At 38.8% G+C, this 17,356-nt stretch overlaps 1 protein-coding gene across 3 annotated transcripts in view; it reads right to left on the bottom strand.

Annotated features, from left to right (window-relative positions):
- Positions 1-17,356, bottom strand: part of LOC309843543 (uncharacterized protein) — a 367,442-nt gene that overhangs the window by 104,574 nt on the left and 245,512 nt on the right. For all 3 annotated transcript variants that reach the window (XR_014300199.1, XM_082689073.1, XM_082689074.1), the window contains one exon: positions 12,082-12,227. Coding sequence is in view for 2 of the 3 variants with exons in the window: in XM_082689073.1 (XP_082545199.1) it covers positions 12,082-12,227 (146 nt within the window). In the remaining variant the exon portion in view is untranslated. The remainder of the gene's footprint in view (positions 1-12,081; positions 12,228-17,356) is intronic.

Raw genomic sequence — 17,356 nt, 5'->3', positions numbered from 1 at the left:
TTAAAATAATAATTTAAATAAATAAATAAACAATAAATGGAAATTCAATGAAAAAAATTATTTAAGAAGCAGAGGTACCAAGTAGGAATTAAAGCCATGACTGAAACCCAGGCAGCCCAGCATCGGAGCTCAAGTGTTAAGTATTATAAGCTTTACCACTATGAGAATTCTTCCATGAAACAGAGTCCTCAGTCTTAAGGGACAATAGCTGTGGAAAGAAGTAATAATAAAAACATATGAGCTACATAGCAAACACTCTATCCTGAAGGATGTATGCTTTCAACTGCTGGAATTCCTTTCTTTTTTTTTTTTTTAAACTGTGGAATTCCTTAGCCATCAATCCTCATTATAATTGCTCTATGTAAAAGGAATCACCTTGCCCAAGGTCAGCCCCCTTTCCAGAGCAGCTCAGTCCCCAGGGCTGATCAACATGGAAGACCATTCTGAGAACCATTCAAGTTTCCCATCTTTTTACATGGGGCTCACTGGAGTCTTCTTTGAAACTGTACCCCAGCCAAGCTCTTTGCTCAATCTTGTTTCCTTCCCTTTCTTTCCACAGCTATTAATCCTCACAGTGTCCCCTAATGAATATCTTATATCCACATCTCCATTTCAGAAAGTAAAGTCTAGTCTCTATCCTGCCTGCTCATCTCTATCTCAGAGTTTGCTTCCCACGTATCCTGGCCTAAGACATGCTGTAGTAGAAGCAACATTCGAGAGGATGAGAAGTGGGAAATGAATTCATTAACTTCCAGGGCAAGTTCTATTAGTCTTAGGTAGAGCTGAGGGAAGTGAATCAATTCTAGTTCTTATCAAAAAGAAAACCCAATATGGCTGGTTCCCATAAAAAAATAATAATAATAATAAATAAATAAAACAACAAAAAAAACCCTTATTAAATGACATTAGCTAGCTCATGGACTCTCTGGGAGAACTGGTGAACGGTTCTGAAATTACCCCTACATCTGTGCATACCATGCTCATGTACAACATCTCTGCCCGAGACATCCGTGCCTCAGTCAGCATCACTACATCTGGGACTGGAGTTCAGATTGTCGGTCACTGCCGTTCAGAGAACTATGATACCTTCATCATTATGCTTGCCACCTCCCCATGCAAGGCCATATCCTAATGTTGCCAATCTCTGATTCCACATCCAATTTATAAAACACGGTCAGCTGCCGATATCCTCACAGCTATGGTATCCGAGGACGGGCATTTTCAGAGCATAGATCTCGGGTAAGAAAGTCACAAGAGATAAGGATAATGTTCAAAGATGGAGGCTAGATGCATCAATCCACTAGGATTACCTGGATTTTCCTCTTTATACAGCAAGGGTTCTATGCAGTCGTTCTGGGCTATGTAGTGTTCCACAGCAACTGGAGTAGGAAATTAATAGACAACCTCCCTTTTTTAATCTCCCTTTCTTAAACAAACATTTACTGCTTTTTCTCCTCTCTATGCCCACAAAAAGCAGTATAGATTAATTATGTATATTTATGTTTTAAAAGCATTTTTTATTCTTTGTTTTCCATTTTTTAATGATTTTGATGAATTTTTACACTTTAAATTCACTGAAAATTTTATGTTGGACAACATGGACCAAAAACAATTACTGAACAAAATAGGATAGTTCTAGAAATAACCATCTAAATGGTTTTTGCTCATTGAAAAGAACTGTGGAATTGTGGTACATATTTCCATATTTTACTCATAGTCACAATACAATTCTATCCTTCATAAGATAAGGTCTATTCTGCATTATTTCTGATTTAAAGCATACAATCTTCGCTGAAAGTCACATTTGTCACAACTACTATTAAAGCTAGTTTATAATAAGCCAACCTCTGCTGCCATATTATACAGCAAATTATAATTCAGTCTCATACACTCAAATTACTCTTCTGAACTTCATAGTTAAAACATTCAATTTCTAACATTCTCTTAAGATTACTCAGGTTTAGATAAACATAGGGGGTTATTTGTAATGCTATGATCTCAGGTACAGGATCAGTAATGGGGGTTAACATCTCATCAAGTCAGTGTGATGTTTTGTACCCTTTGTCTATGAACTGTTGAGGCAAACAGGATCAAAGAAAACAGGAGAATCTGGATTAATCACTGGTTTGGCTAAAAATTTTTCCCTGCCAAGACAACCAACACACAGACACACACACACACACACACACACACACACAAACACACATACACACACACGTGCATGAACACACACACACACACCACACACACTGGTTAATTTAAAAGGTCTTTCGATGAACTATTTTACTGGACTGCTGATTGTTAAAAGCTATTAGAACATTAGGTTTGCACCAATTCCTAGTGCCTCTTTGCCAGGATTTTCGAGGCTCCACTCAAAAGCAAAATTATATATATAATAACAATGGCATTAACAGTATTTATCCCAATGAGAATTTTTTTTTAAGATTTTTTATTTATTTATTTGACAGAGAGAGATGAAAAGCAGGCAGAGAGGCAGGCAGAGAGAGAGAGAGAGGAAGAAGCAGGCTCCCTGCTGAGCAGAGAGCCCGATGCGGGGCTCGATCCCAGGACTGTGGGATCATGACCTGAGCCGAAGGCAGCGGCTTAACCCACTGAGCCACCCAGGCGCCCCGAGAATTTTTTTTTTAAAGGAAGACAATTCCATGACTTCCCGAAATTCTACTTGTAATTTTTAATGTATAGGACATTTGACTTAATGCATGAGACAAAACCTGTGTAGCTGTCTTCTGAGCCTAAACTTTTCCTTAGATGTAAACTACTGACGTGCTTGTTAGAACTCAAAGGGATTAAATGTAATTTGCATCTGACAACAGCTTTGTTTCTCAGGGTAATTACGTATCAGGAAAAATGCAACCATGCAGTTTCTGACAAACTAGGTACTGGTTTCAAAAAAGAAAGAGCCATTTTTTAATTAATAAATGATATGAAAAGGAAAACAATATTTGACTGTTGAACTGCCTATACAAAGAAATATCAACACATAGATTAATTGAGAAAGTTGTTCCAGACAGTTTGGGGATCTCATTTGGGGGAAGAAAGAAAGGCGTGACTGGCATTGGAGCTCTTAGTTAATTGCTTTGGCACCATATTCACACAAACATGGCTTCATTGTTTTGCAGCCACGCTTGAGGAATTCTTCACCACCCTGTTACCCAGGTGGAAAACACTGTAAAATTAATGAAGAAATAATGAAAAATATTTCATATCATTGTAATAAAGGTATTGGGTTACTTGATGTAAGGACTGTTTATATGCTGATTTCCTCTAACACTGCTGAGCAAGAGGAAATTACAATCAAATAGATGCACGGAAAAACTTAAACTTTTGTGGAAACGAGGCTAGACAGAAGCAGATCAGATGACAACAAAGAGTAAGTACAAAGCGAAGATCTGTCTTTGCTGTCTTACCTGAAAGATTAATAGCTAATGATTTATTTGGATAAGATGCTAGAAGACTTAAGCCCAAAAAATCAAATCCTAATTATTAGTCAACAATATGGTACAGAGTTAGTCAGACCAAGGCTCGACCCCCCACCCCTGCCACCCCCCAGCTAAATAACTCTGAGCAAGTGGCCCTCCTTTCACTTCAGTGTCTTCATCAATAAAATGACGAAATTGCTGACATCTACCTCATGGACAGGGGTTATGGTTAAATTTCCTTCAATAGAAATACCCAGTAATTTTTCCCCACAAGCATAACTTACCCTAATACTGAATTCATGGCAAAGACTATAAAAATGAAAGTGAAGAGTCAAAGAACTGGTAGACCAATTAATAAACTAGAATGTGTATATAACAACATAGAATACACCCTGGCAGAAATAGCCTATGTAAAAGGGATTTAGGGGTGTCTGGGTGGCTCAGTCGGTTAAGCATCTGCCTTCGGCTCAGGTCATGATGGTCCTGGCACTGAGCCCTGCATCAAGTTCCCAGGTTCCCTGCTCGGGGGGGGGGGGGCGGGGGGGTCTGCTTCTCTCTTACCCTCTAATAAAGAAAATTTTTAACTAATTAAATTTAACTAATAAATTACTTAAAGGGACTAATATGGGGACGCCTGGGTGGCTCAGATAGTGGAGCACCCAACTCTTACTTCTCTTGCTAGAGTGGTTTCCAACTTTGATTTTTGAAGAGAACAAAGGTTTTTGTTTTTTTTAAAGAATAAAAAAAGTAAATGAAATAGATACAGTTAATTGTATAGTGGTAGAAGGTCTTTAAAACGATTAGAGATGCAGAAAGTTCTAAGAAAAACTTTGTCTAGCTTCCAACTTGAATGCTGTCCAATAATTTTAAATTAAGGCACAGTTTAATATAAACCCTGAATATCTGGCAGCAAATAATATCCAACAGGTCTATTCAGCAGTCATCCCACATGTAGCCAGCCATCTTCCCGATAACAATTTAGAAATAGCCTAGCAGTTACTCTTGTTATTTTATTTTTGCTTAGGGATTCGGATTTTAAAGGGTTCAGCAACTAGCTGAAGCCCGGGCCAGATTTAATCAAACAATAGGGAAGTGTGTCTTACACAGAAACAATACAGGCTCGCCCTTCGTTCCACCCCTTCTTCATCTCTAGTTTCTAACAACTTTGCTCCTTGGTACCCTGTCTATCAAGTTTTTGATAATTTCAGTGCCCTGGCAATTTACAGAAAAGTGTTCATCTTCAGTGAACCTCCATCCAGGGTAGTTAAAGGACTCAGGAACCTGACCATGAATAACTAACTACCTGGTAGGCCCAGGTTCATGGGTACCTAGCAAATGGGATCATGGTAACATACAGAGAAAAAGACTGGATGTGAAGAGAATCAGTACTAAGAAAGCCTCCAAGCAACAGTTCCAGGCCAAGAAGTGAAAATTTACTCCGGCCAAAAGCCCTGAGACCAGGAGGACAAAATGGAAGAGAAGTGTTTATCTAAGACATCATTTCTTCTAAGAAAAAGTCCTAAGAGTTCTGTGTGAGCTTTCCTTTGGGTGAGTACTAGGATAATTTGGTCCAATAAATCTTGGCATTTGTGCCTACATAAAGTCTTTTGTTTTATTATTATTATTATTTGTTTATTTATTTATTTGGGTTAAAGATTTTATTTATTTGAAAAGAGTGAGAGGTTAGCAGAGGGAGAAGTAGACTCCCCGCTGAGCAGGGAGCCTGACATGGGGCTCCATCCCAGGAGCCTGGGATCATGACCCGAGCTGAATGCAGACGCTTAACCAACTGAGCTCCCCAGGTGCTCCGTACAGTCTTTCCTTTCCATATACTCTGAAAAATGGTGGCTGTTATCTTTACTTGTAACCTTCAGTTGTTTGTATTCTGCTGAGCTCTGTCCACCATAATTACTTACATGCTGCCTGACAGGATGAAGTGATTGAAATGGCAATACTCTGCTCCCTTTATCTGAAAGAATCCTTTAACATAAGCAAAACAAAACAAATAAACAAACAAAGATTCACAATTAGAACAGAGATTTTTTTTTTAAGATATTTTTTGTTTATTTGACAGAGAGAATGGTCACAAGTAGTCAGAGGGGCAGGCAGAGAGAGAGGAGGAAGCAGGCTCTCTGCTGGGCAGAGAGCTTGATGTGGGGCTCGATCCCAGGACCCTGAGATTATGACCTGAGCCAAAGGCAGAGGCTTTAACCCACTGAGCCACCCAGATGCCCCAGAGAGATTTTTGTTTTAATATTTCTCTGTAACACCATTAAATAGTCCCAATGATAGAGCTCACAGATAATTCCTCTTTTGATATTTTAAACCCAAGGGAGACAAGACTTACACACTGGGGACTCAGAGTGTTAATCGTAAGAAAAATAATATTCTGCACCTCTGAATGATTAATTAATGCCTTTATTTTTCCACAAAACAATGCATGGTTCTATTTTTAATAATACTTATTCTGGCTATGTGGTTATTTATAATAACAAATAATTACATTTATTTAGACACCTATAGGAAAAAAACTGTATTCTCTGGACACCAAATTTAAGTTCTAATTTTTAGACTCGATGGCTCTAAGATTTTTCCACAAAGCACAATATCTAAAGTCTTCTAGAATGACTTCCACTATCACATCTATGTAGATAATTCTGACCAGCTCTATTCCAGCCCCGTTTTCGTGAGCTTCAGTATTGCACCCCCAATGTAATTGAACATCCCCACCTGGGCACCAACAACCAACACCTCAAATTTAGGTCAAAAACTAATTATCTCCTCCATAAAATCTACCCCTTCTCTTCTGTTCCCTATTTCTGCTTTGAATAATTATTAACTTATTCTCCTTGTTCAAAATGGCATTTCATTATTGTACAAATACTTCTATCTCAAGATTAAATGAATAGTCCAATTCTGTAGATTTTTTCAATAGTATCTTCTACATGTGTTCCCTTTTCCCTTCTTTTTTTATTTGTATGAACATATAACACATTATTTGTTTTTTCCCTTTTCCCATTCTTAACACACTTTTCAAATTATTTTGTACCTAGAATTATAACACAGTCCTTAAAAAGCCCTTTTTCTTCTTCTTGCTAATCTATTTTGAGCACAATGCCTCATCTACCTTCCTACTGATGACGTCATGCCTCTCATTCTACTCAAAAACTTTTCCCATCTACCTTAATCTATCAATTAGATTAAGTTCAAATGTCTTGCTTAACCTGGTCATCATAACCCTCTATCATCAAAACAAATCTATCTTTCTAGTCTTGAAATGTATATATACTTCCCATCAGCCTATCAGAATGATTTACTGGACTGCATTTCACTGCTTTAGCTGTCTGAACATGGTTGAGGATTACTTAGACCTTTCTACAAAGCTGCATAAAAAAAAACTTTAGACTTTGTGTTAAAATTATCACTTCAGGTAATTTTCCTTGGTTTTTAACCAAAGAATCATACAAATGACTCTAACCATTTTAACTATTATTATGACTGTTATGCTGCTCAGAAAACTTCTAGTTCAATTTCCTATGCCCTATTTCTTATTTCCTGCTCTTTGAAAAAATTACTTATACTTTCTATGGTGCTCTTTATTATCTCTAATCTATCAATTTTTTTATTCCATGCAAGTCCTTTAAAAGATATTTCTGAAAAGAAGCAGGGCAAACTTCTCCTTTTATAAGCCCTATATAATATTCCATCTGAACTAAACTTACTGTGTTGGCCCCACAGAATGCACACTGCTATGCTTTCAGTTACTCAGTTTATACCTGACCTATCTCAGCATCTTTAAAGGGACCCGACCTATTGAATGTCAACAAGTTTCCATGAGCTCTCCAGGCTCTTACCTCTTGTCCTTGCCTTTCTCAAGGACCAGCAGCCATGTCTCTGAAATGTACAAATCAAGGGATGCTTGATCCTATCTCCCAGTTTCTGGGTAAGGGTAGAAGCCTAACTTCAGTGGGTACCTTGTCCCAAGTTGCAAAAGAAACAGGTTTCCTTTCTTTTCAACAAAGCCCATTAGCTAACAGATGATTACCCCAATTACCAGGCAAGGTTGGATGAACTGTGTGACAAAGAGTACCATGAAGCCATCTCATATGAAGACTAGTTATTGTTTATCTTTAGAAGATGGATGTAACTGAACTTACTTGGCTCTATGAAAAAACGAGATTCTCTTCTATCTTAGCCAATTGTGATGGGTTATCACAATCTGGTTTAATACTTTTTCAATAATAAAAGTGGTTTCTTTCTTCACTATCCTTGTGGAAGGGATTTCTGGGTTGGGAGAAGATTTTGTTTTTAATTGTATTTCCCAACCCTCTACACCATAGATACTCTGGTTGTTTCATTCTTCTTATAAATACTGTAATAAGTCTGAATCACTACCACACGATGTTCAAGTAATGTCATATTACAAAGTAACCCAAAACAATTATATGCTGTTATAATTATTAAGTTCTTTTGATAGATATTAATATAGTCTCTGTTAGAAGTGGTTGAGGGTACATACCCGTGTACACACACACACACACACACACACACACACACACACACACAAAACCCTTGCTACCAGGCCATATATTGTAATGAAAGCCAGTATCTGACTACATTCTGCCACCTATACAGTTATTTCTTCTCAAGCAAACACAAAAGATTATAAAATGTACTCAATAACTCATGTGCTCTGAAAAGTACCTGCATGAAAATTTACTCAAGGCAGTTGCAACACTAATTCTTGCAGGAAGATTCAGCTAAACTATCAACTAACTGTCAAATGACAGAATTCTTCCTAAGTTTTAAACACAAATTAGATGGAAATCTTGAGCCCAGGGTACATTTCTGAAGGGGAAAAGCCTATTCACTCATTAGAACTTTTTTTGAGGGGGGCACCTGGATGGCTCAGTGGGTTAAGCTTCTGCCTTCGGCTCAGGTCATGACCTCAGGGTCCTGGGCTCAAGCCCTGCATCGGGCTCCCTGCTCGATGGGGAGCCTGCTTTCCCCCCTCTCTCTCTTCCTGCTTCTCTGCCTACTTGTGATCTCTCTCTCTCCCTGTCAAATAAATAAATAAAATAGTAAATAAATAAATAAAATCTTTAAAAAAAGATTTTTTTTTCTGATCCATAAAGAGTGGGATCACTTGTGCATTGCTAGTGAATGCATGTCTCTGAACAATACTCATTCCACAAGCAAAACCTTGGTAATGGAAAACTTCAGCTCCCCATATCCAATGGTGCACACCCTGTGGGGCTCATGGAAAACTCAGCCGAATCACTACTATAGCGCATGCTTTTCAGGAGTCTTGCCAATGCTGATCGCTCCTAAGGTGTATATTCCTGACCACTGCAGTGCCAGGATAACGGACCATCCTTAGCTGTCTGTCAAAACTAAGCCACAGGTGCATATTTTACCATGTTTCTGCTAATATTTTACAGTCAGTTACAGATAATACAAAGCTTCTGCTTTCATATTTAATGTGATCTGCCTTGATATGGCCCATGGACACTGGCACAGGAGTCCCTTCCTTTGGACTGTGTAAGAATTTTGTATCCTAACATCACAGAATTCCAGAACCCAAGTTTGCATGATTTTTCTTTGTGATCTGTGCTCTCTCCCTTTGTGAGCTTATTAAATCCCAAAGGCTTTAAATGTCGTCTGTAAGCCAACACTTCTAAATGCATCTCCCCAGCCCAGGCCTTGCTCACCTAACTGTCTACTTGACATTTTCCATCTCTACTTGGGTGTTCAATGACATCTTTTTTTTTTTTTTCTAAGTTTTATTTTCGAGAGAGAGAGAGAGCAAGGGGGAGAGAGAGAGAGAGAAACTTAAGCAGTCTTGGCAATGAGCAAGAAACCTGAAGCACGGCTCCATCGCATGATACTGAGATCATGACCTGAGCTAAATCCAAGAGTCAGCTGCTTTACCAACTCTGCCACCTACACACCACATGGGTGTTCAATAGCATCTTAAAACTTATTGTGCCAATAATTAGGCCCATATGCTGTCTTTTTTATTCTAGGAGTATTTAGCTTAATGTCTAAAATGTAGTAAATGGTCACTTAACATTTTTTACTGATGGAACTTGCAAATTTCTAACTTCATATGAAACCAAATAGTCTAGGAAAATAAAGTAATTTGATCCGAATTGCATTTAGTGCCATGTTTACACAATAGCATTTTCTGGGGTTATAAATATTACAGTTAAAACTTCCACTGAAAATTTTGGCTAAACGCATTTTTATCTTTGACAAAAGAAAAATGAAGGCAGTGTACAAAGCTATCCGGCATTAATTTCATTAACAATACATTGCCACAGGTCATGGGAAACTATCTATCAACACCAAAAACATCATTACACCATCAGAAACCATGTAATTACCTCTTTTCAAAGGAAAATATTGTGGAATTTGCTAATTCTATTTCTAAGATATATTTCGGGAAGTTTAAAAATGCAGTTTAATCCAACAAACATTCGCTGAGTACCTCCAGTATGCCCATGTGTTGCTGCTGCTGCTGCTTTCTTTCTCTTGTATCCCTTAGAGGTAAAAGAAAAGGGTATGGCCATCGGCTGTGGAGACAGCAAGCCACCGTAATGAATCTGGGGGCTTCTCACAGGCTTCCCTAAGGTTGTGGTGCTTGTGAACTTGAGGCAGGAAGAGACAAATAAGAAACACATCTACCCAATAATCTAGAAAATGGTATATTCGGCGAAAAATTACTGTAACTGAGAAGATCTGAGGGTGTAAACAAATAAGAATCATTTCAGATCTCCTAAGTAGATCTGGGGAAAGAACACAGACTTGAGGACCGTGAAGGAGACAAAGAGGAACTGGATAAGAATAATCGTTCCTGGGGCTCCTGGGTGGCTCAGTAGGTTAAGCGTCTGCCTTCGGCTCAGGTCATGATCCCAGGGTCTGGGATCAAGTCCCGCATTGGGCTCCCTGCTCAGCAGGGTGTCTGCCTTTCCCTCTCCCTCTGCTGTGTGTGCTGTCACACTCGCTCTCCCTCTCTCTCGCAAAAATGAACAAAAAATAATAAATAAAAATGGCCCTGGAGGGAAAAACAAAAGTAAAAAGCAAAATGCACATGCACACACACGCACACACACACACACACACGCACACACACGCACACATAAAAGCATATAAATGAAGCCTATATCACTGAGTAACATGTACTAATCAAAGAAATAGGCCTTACAACTCAGCATCAAGACATTATGGAACAATGATAAGGAACAAAGCAGCTGTGCATCTGCTAGATCTGGTATTGCCTACTAGAAACTCCAAACCTAGGGGCAGAGAGTACGTTGGTATATAAAGTTATTTTTTTTTTTAAAGATTTTATTTATTTATCTGACAGAGAGAAATCACAAGTAGATGGAGAGGCAGGCAGAGAGAGAGAGAGGGAAGCAGGCTCTCTGAGCAGAGAGTCCGATGCGGGACTCGATCCCAGGACTCTGAGATCATGACCTGGGCCGAAGGCAGCGGCTTAACCCACTGAGCCACCCAGGCGCCCCTAAAGTTATTATTAAACTGAAATAGTGTATTGGTATAAAATATGCAAATAAGTACATTTAAGTAAACAAATGAACGCTTCAGGAAGTGGGTAACAGAAGCATGGTAGCCGTTCTCGGTTTTGGTAGCGCAGCTCAATAATGCCTCCCTCTTAGATGTTTGCATCTCAACACAAATCCATTCCACTGTACCAGTGACAGAACTCGGTTTAGTACTCAGACCCCAAAAGAAAGAGCCAACTTAGCATGTCTTTCTAAAGCCTATGTGCCGGTTAATGTATTACTTTGGTGGTGTCAGATTCAATTGTAAACATCTTAATTGGAATTTTTTCATATTTCAGTTTTCTTTTGTAAAGTGTCATGTTGTTTAGTGTTATAAGTAAAGACACTATTTCGAGAGAGGCAAAGACAACGAGGTTTAAAGAGGGAAAAAATGAAGGCTCCTCCATGTTCTGTCTCTGCTCATCTTTCTGGCCCGGCTTTGCCTCCCGGCTACCAACCTCATCCGAGGGATCTAAACCTTCCCTGCCCTTTCACCCTGCTCCCCAAAGTACCTTGACCAAACTTTCCAAACATTTCTATAAAACACCCTTGTAAGCAATCTGAAGACGGAGACTCTGCTTCCTCCTCTCTCTCCGCAGCGCAGAGCGTCTTACCAAGCACGAAGCCGTTGTTTAATGAGTATCTGTAGCATGAATAAGTGAAAAGTCATGCTCACTGTTTTCATTTAAAATGCACAACCTCATAATCTTGCTAACAGGGCCCATTCCTTATTCTCCAAAACTATCTTTTAAATCTTTTAACAAGGCTTGTTACAAACAGGATCTTGCACAAGTGCATGCCTGCATGGAAACACACACACACACACACACAGGCACACTTATTTTTTTTTCCTTTTTTCCCTTATTCTCCCCCCACAGAGCGAGATGTGGCTATTAGTAAGTCAATCAGTCAACCTGTGAAATGCAAAGAGCAGCTCACCGTGATTTCTCCAGGCTTCCCAGCTCAGGCAGCAAAAATAAACTATATTTCTTAGAGAAAATCAAACGAACCTCATGTGAACGAATTGTTTTCTTTACCATTTTTATATTTTTTACAAAAAGCAGAAATGCTTTTACCTGGAAATCCTTTCGTTGACTAAGTCAGCGTCATGCCGACTGACCTTTACTTTATTACTGCTCCGCCGACTCTCCGGCATTTTAATGTTTTGGTCCGTAATAATAGTCTTGAAGAATGAAATGGGCTTTTTGAAGCAATTTTCTCCCTAAGGATTTAAAAATCAGTCTTATTTTTCACATACTCAAAACAAAGCACTTTAAAAAAAAATGAAAATGCAGTTAAGGCAGATGTGGGTTCATTTATGCTTTAATATCTTTAAATGCTGGATGAAAAAGAATATCGTGTATAGATATTTTTAAATATCTTTTTAAGCTTGAATGATTTCTGGGTTCAGGACCAAATGCAATAAAATATAAGACTATGATCCTTCCTTTGCAGAGCTTCCTGGGATGAGGAATCCTAGGACAGCCCAATAAGGGGTCAGAATTTCTGTGTATGTACACAGTGTGCTCTGCTGGAAATGTCCTTCTGCCTGGCTCCAACCTGGTTGTGTTTCTCATCTACTTTTAAGATCTTGACTTTCTCTGGTTCCACAGTTTCTGCTAGTATAGCCTTTCAGCTGTTTCCCAAATTAAAAAAAAAAAGAGAGAGAGAGAGAGAGAATCAAAAGCTATTCGAGTTGCAAAACAACCTTCCCCTGCTGAGCTAACAGATTTCTCTCCCTTTTGTTTCCGAGAGGAAACAGAATATACTCTTAAACCCTTCCACCATCCCCTAACATTTGCAGCTGTTTCCTTCTCAAAGATTCATGACTATCATAACAAAAAAAAAAAAAAAAACTTATCAAAATTTTGGTGACAATTCAAACAAAACTTATAAATGTGAAATTTAAAGCAGATTTTCGCAATTATTTTAACTCACCAATATGTATCAATTAATAGCTTACTTGAGAAAGATTTTGTTCAATTAGCATCACTGATAAAAATGACTTAAATTTGTTAGACCAAGGAGATGGCATTGCTCTTAAGCAAATACTTTGTCATAAACATTTTCTAAATAATCAAGAAAGTACTACTCAAAGATAACATTATTTAAGTATATGATCTTTAATGAAATGGTCAACAAATATTTAAAGGAAAACAAAACACAGTGATCAGTATACTGTCCTAGGCACATAGAGTTTGAAAAAAAATCACAATATTCCAATTTCTCACCTAAATAAAAGATGGCAGTCTATTTGTTTTGTTTTGTTTTGTTTTTTAATATCTTACATTTATTTGAGAGAGAGAAACAGTGAACACAAGTGGTAGGGAGGGCAGAGGGAGAGGGAGAAGCACACTCCTCACTGAGCAGGCAGCCCTCCACGGGGCTCAATCCCAGGACCCTGGGATCATGACCTACGCCGGAGGCAGACGCTTAACTGACTCAGTGTATTTGTAAGATGAAACAACAAGCTTACAGGAAAGAGGTATCAAGTAAGAGTTCTGTGGGCAGCTGCTCAACGAATCGTGTAAGGAAAAATGTCAGTAAAAAAGAGTGAAGAACTCCTTCTGAGTTAGTGGCAAGCAAGAAGTTTCATCATGAATCCTGCAGTTCTTCTCAAATTCATCTAGTGTTTGACAGGCTTCTAGATTTTAGTTGCTCCATTTTTCTCATGTTTGTTTCCCATCACCAAAGACTAATACGAAGTCTTCATGTTCTACCCATTCAACACCTAAATGCATAATTCCACATTTTTTAACTGTTTCAAACCAAAACTCTTAACCTTAATTTCTACCAAATCCCCTGGGGCCAAGTCTAGTGTTTACCATTACCCAGAACTGCTTCTTGGTACATTTGTAAACCTGCAGTAAAATCCCTCTCTGCTAACATAGTTTTCCATGTCAATGCATCTTTTCTTCTATGAAAAGCATCCAGACCAATTCCTCACTCCCATCCCTCTCACACAACCTAATTTCTCCAACTTTTTTCAGCGTCCCCTGTTCTCATTTTTTTCCCTAGCCAGCCTGAACCTCGTGGCCGCTGAGGTAAACTCCTTTCCCACCAGGACCTTCAACTCCCCACAGGCTCATCCTTTCTTTGTACCTAAAAATTGTCTTTATTCACCAGTCCAGTGTTTAGATATCTAAGCACTGTTCTAAAAAAAAAAAAAAAAACCCTCAAAATCTTATTTGTGATATTGAAGATGCTGTTGGATGAAAGAAGAGAGACTATGAAGAAGAGAGTAAGGCAGCTGTTCATTCAAGGTGTTCAGTGGGATGCCATGAGACCGATGTGCTGGTGCAAGTCCCGGATCAGAATTCAACCATGAGCTCTAGCAAAACAGATTCAGTGAAATAGTTGTTGCCAAACTGGGACAGATAAGTGGATCGATTTGAGGTGACAAACGGGTGGCAATGAAAATAACAGGCCTTTTCAAGAAGATTGGCACTAGAGGAAGTGAAAGATAAAAATGAAAGCTAAAGAGAGAGGTGGGGGTCTGTCAAATCCTTTTTAACAATTTAAAAATGGTTAATTTTTAAACAGGGCTAATGAGAAGAAGATAATATGGAGGTAAATGCTGACAGTAAAGGAGAGGAAAAAAATCATCCACTGACGGATCAAAGTATTAGAAAAATGGCAAGAAATGAGATCAGATGTGCCAGTCAAGGAGGAACACCTCTTATAGACTAGAGGAAAAGACAACATAAAAAAATTAGATAAGCTTTCAAGTAAGAGAGTTGAATAAATTCCGAGTTGATGTCTGCTTTGTTTGTGCGTGTGTGTGGAGTTTGGAGAACATATCCCCTGGTAAAAAGACTGAAGATCACAGATGAAGTAGGGAGTCTGAAGAGAAGAGTGAAGTTTTAGAATCGTCTTGCAAGTAGCTGTCCAAGAGAGACATCAAAGGATTGTCAAACACATTTCAGGATCCAGGCAAGTTCAAAACCTACACATTTATGGTATCAAGAATACACATAATTGTGTGTTTTTATAGTAGCTTTCTAGGATGCTTCACAAATGATGTACCAATTTCTATGTTCAGGTCACTTCAACCTGCTTAGACCCTCTAATCCCTGTTCTCTCAGTTCCTGCCTTGTTTCCTGTGAAAAAATCCACAAGGCCCCCTCTTGTCTAATGCTTTGTACCATTCCTATAATCATGACTGCAGGCTCCATTCATGTGCACCTTTTGACTGCCTCGCTCAGTCTTGTTAACCCACCACCTGTACCAGCTTAATTCCTTGAATCTGCTGTGACATGAGCTCACCAGATCCTCTGTATCCCTATGAACAGAAAACAGATGAGCAATAAACACTCCACAGGCTTGGTTTGATTTGACTCTCCATAGCATTTCACTCTCATATGTTCTACCTCTAGGCTTTGTTCACCTTTCTATAATGTCTCCTAATGCTTGTGATTCCCAAGATTTCACCCTCATTACTGGAGACCTGGACAGAAGAAAACCAGATGGGCAGCCTTGGAAGTTGCCATCCAAGATTATCTGAAAAGACAGATGTCTTGATGGGTCTCCCTTTGGCAAAGAAAACAAAACAAAACCACCAACATAGCATTATATATATATATATCATATACAGATATATGATATATATATCATGCTGATCAGTCTCCTCAGGGAAGATAGACTTGTGTTCTCCTGTCCTCTGAATTTCTGTTAGGTTTGACCAATGCGAGGACCAGAAAGAAGAGGGCAGGAGAAAAGAGAGGCCAAGCGCTGCTTCCTGAAAGTGGGACCGCAGTTTTAGCAGGGGCTGCGCTCCTCCCCCGGGGCCATAGCGTTTCTCAGGACATCTGTCTGTCCTAGCTTCAGTTCCCTCCAGGTTCCAGTCACCACTCTTCCCCAAACATTCAGGCTGAGAAGTGGTGAATTTCTTGCTGTTGCCAGTCCCTGGATATATCAACATGCCTTTAAAAAAAAAAAAAAAAATTCCCTTACTCCCACCCACCCACACCACTGTAGATAGTTTATTCACTTAATCTCTTCAATTAACCGTTCGAGTATGCCACCTGTTTCCTGCCTGGACCCTTACTGACACTGAACCGCTTTTTCCAAACGACGGCAGAATATCCCAAGACTGAGATGGCGGCATTTCATCGGAGATACTGCACAGAAACGAAGGAGTGAATTCAGAACTAAAGACATATGCTTAGGAAAGTATCTGCACAAATATGGTAATTAAATCCCCAGCAGAGGATGGAATCTCTGAAGAATGGCATGGGCAGGGAGTACAAACTAAAGAATGAAATACAAATAACGGATACACTCATCTAGAATAATCAGGAAGGAATGAGTGAATGGAAAAGCAAAAGGTAGAAAAAAAATCAAAGTACCAAACAAGTAAATCTGGGGCTCAGCATATCTTAATATTTTTATTTTATAATAACATAAGAAATTTTAGGAAATCTGGGGACTATGGCTTCCCCAAACTATTAAACTTTATTGTCCTGTCATTTAAGTATAGACCATTCACATATGATTGTGTATTGGTGTGTGTAATTACCTTTTCTAAAAATATTCCAAATGTTTGCTTCTATCCTCAAGGGCACAGATGTCTTTACATGTGCATTGTTAAAACTTTACATCATACAGTTTAGTATATTCTTTAACATAAACAGTCCCATATCATGCAAAATAACTTACCTAACCATGGAAATTTATGAAATTACTTATGATCAACTACGGGTTTGAGTGTGTGAGTTTTCCAATTTGTTGTTTTGTTTTGAAGAGAAGCAATTCCTGAAATTGCAAACTGCTTTTACCAACGTAAACAAATTGTGGTATGTGGGTCTGCGGAAAGGGATAGAGACCAAATTCACAAGCCAACATCTTACAGCAGTTTTTTTTTTTTTTACTCTTTTTTTTTTTATTAATTTTTTATTTTTTATAAACATATATTTTTATCCCCAGGGGTACAGGTGTGTGAATCACCAGGTTTACACACTTCACAGCACTCACCAAAGCACATACCCTCCCCAATGTCCATAATCCCACCCCCTTCTCCCAAATCCCCTGCCCCCACCAACCCTCAGTTTGTTTTGTGAGATTAAGTCACTTATCATTTGTCTCCCTCCCAATCCCATCTTGTTTCATTTATTCTTCTCCTACCCACTTAAGCCTCCATGTTGCATCACCACTTCCTCATATCAGGGAGATCATATGATAGTTGTCTTACAGCAGTTTTATCTATTTTCAAACTTTCCCTTTCTAATGAAGTGGAAATCGATCATGGCGTTTGACGATGCAGGTTCAATACAGAATAGAGCCAATCTGGGCATGTGAAAAGAACTTTGCAGTAATCTCATCTCAAATTATCCCTCTGTCGAAACTTCTGTA

This window comes from Mustela nivalis (genome assembly GCF_964662115.1).
Source record: "Mustela nivalis genome assembly, chromosome: 11".
NCBI classification, from domain to species: domain Eukaryota; kingdom Metazoa; phylum Chordata; class Mammalia; order Carnivora; family Mustelidae; genus Mustela; species Mustela nivalis.
The sequence above is the reverse complement of the archived record's forward strand: the minus strand, read 5'-3'. Positions and strand labels throughout refer to the sequence as shown.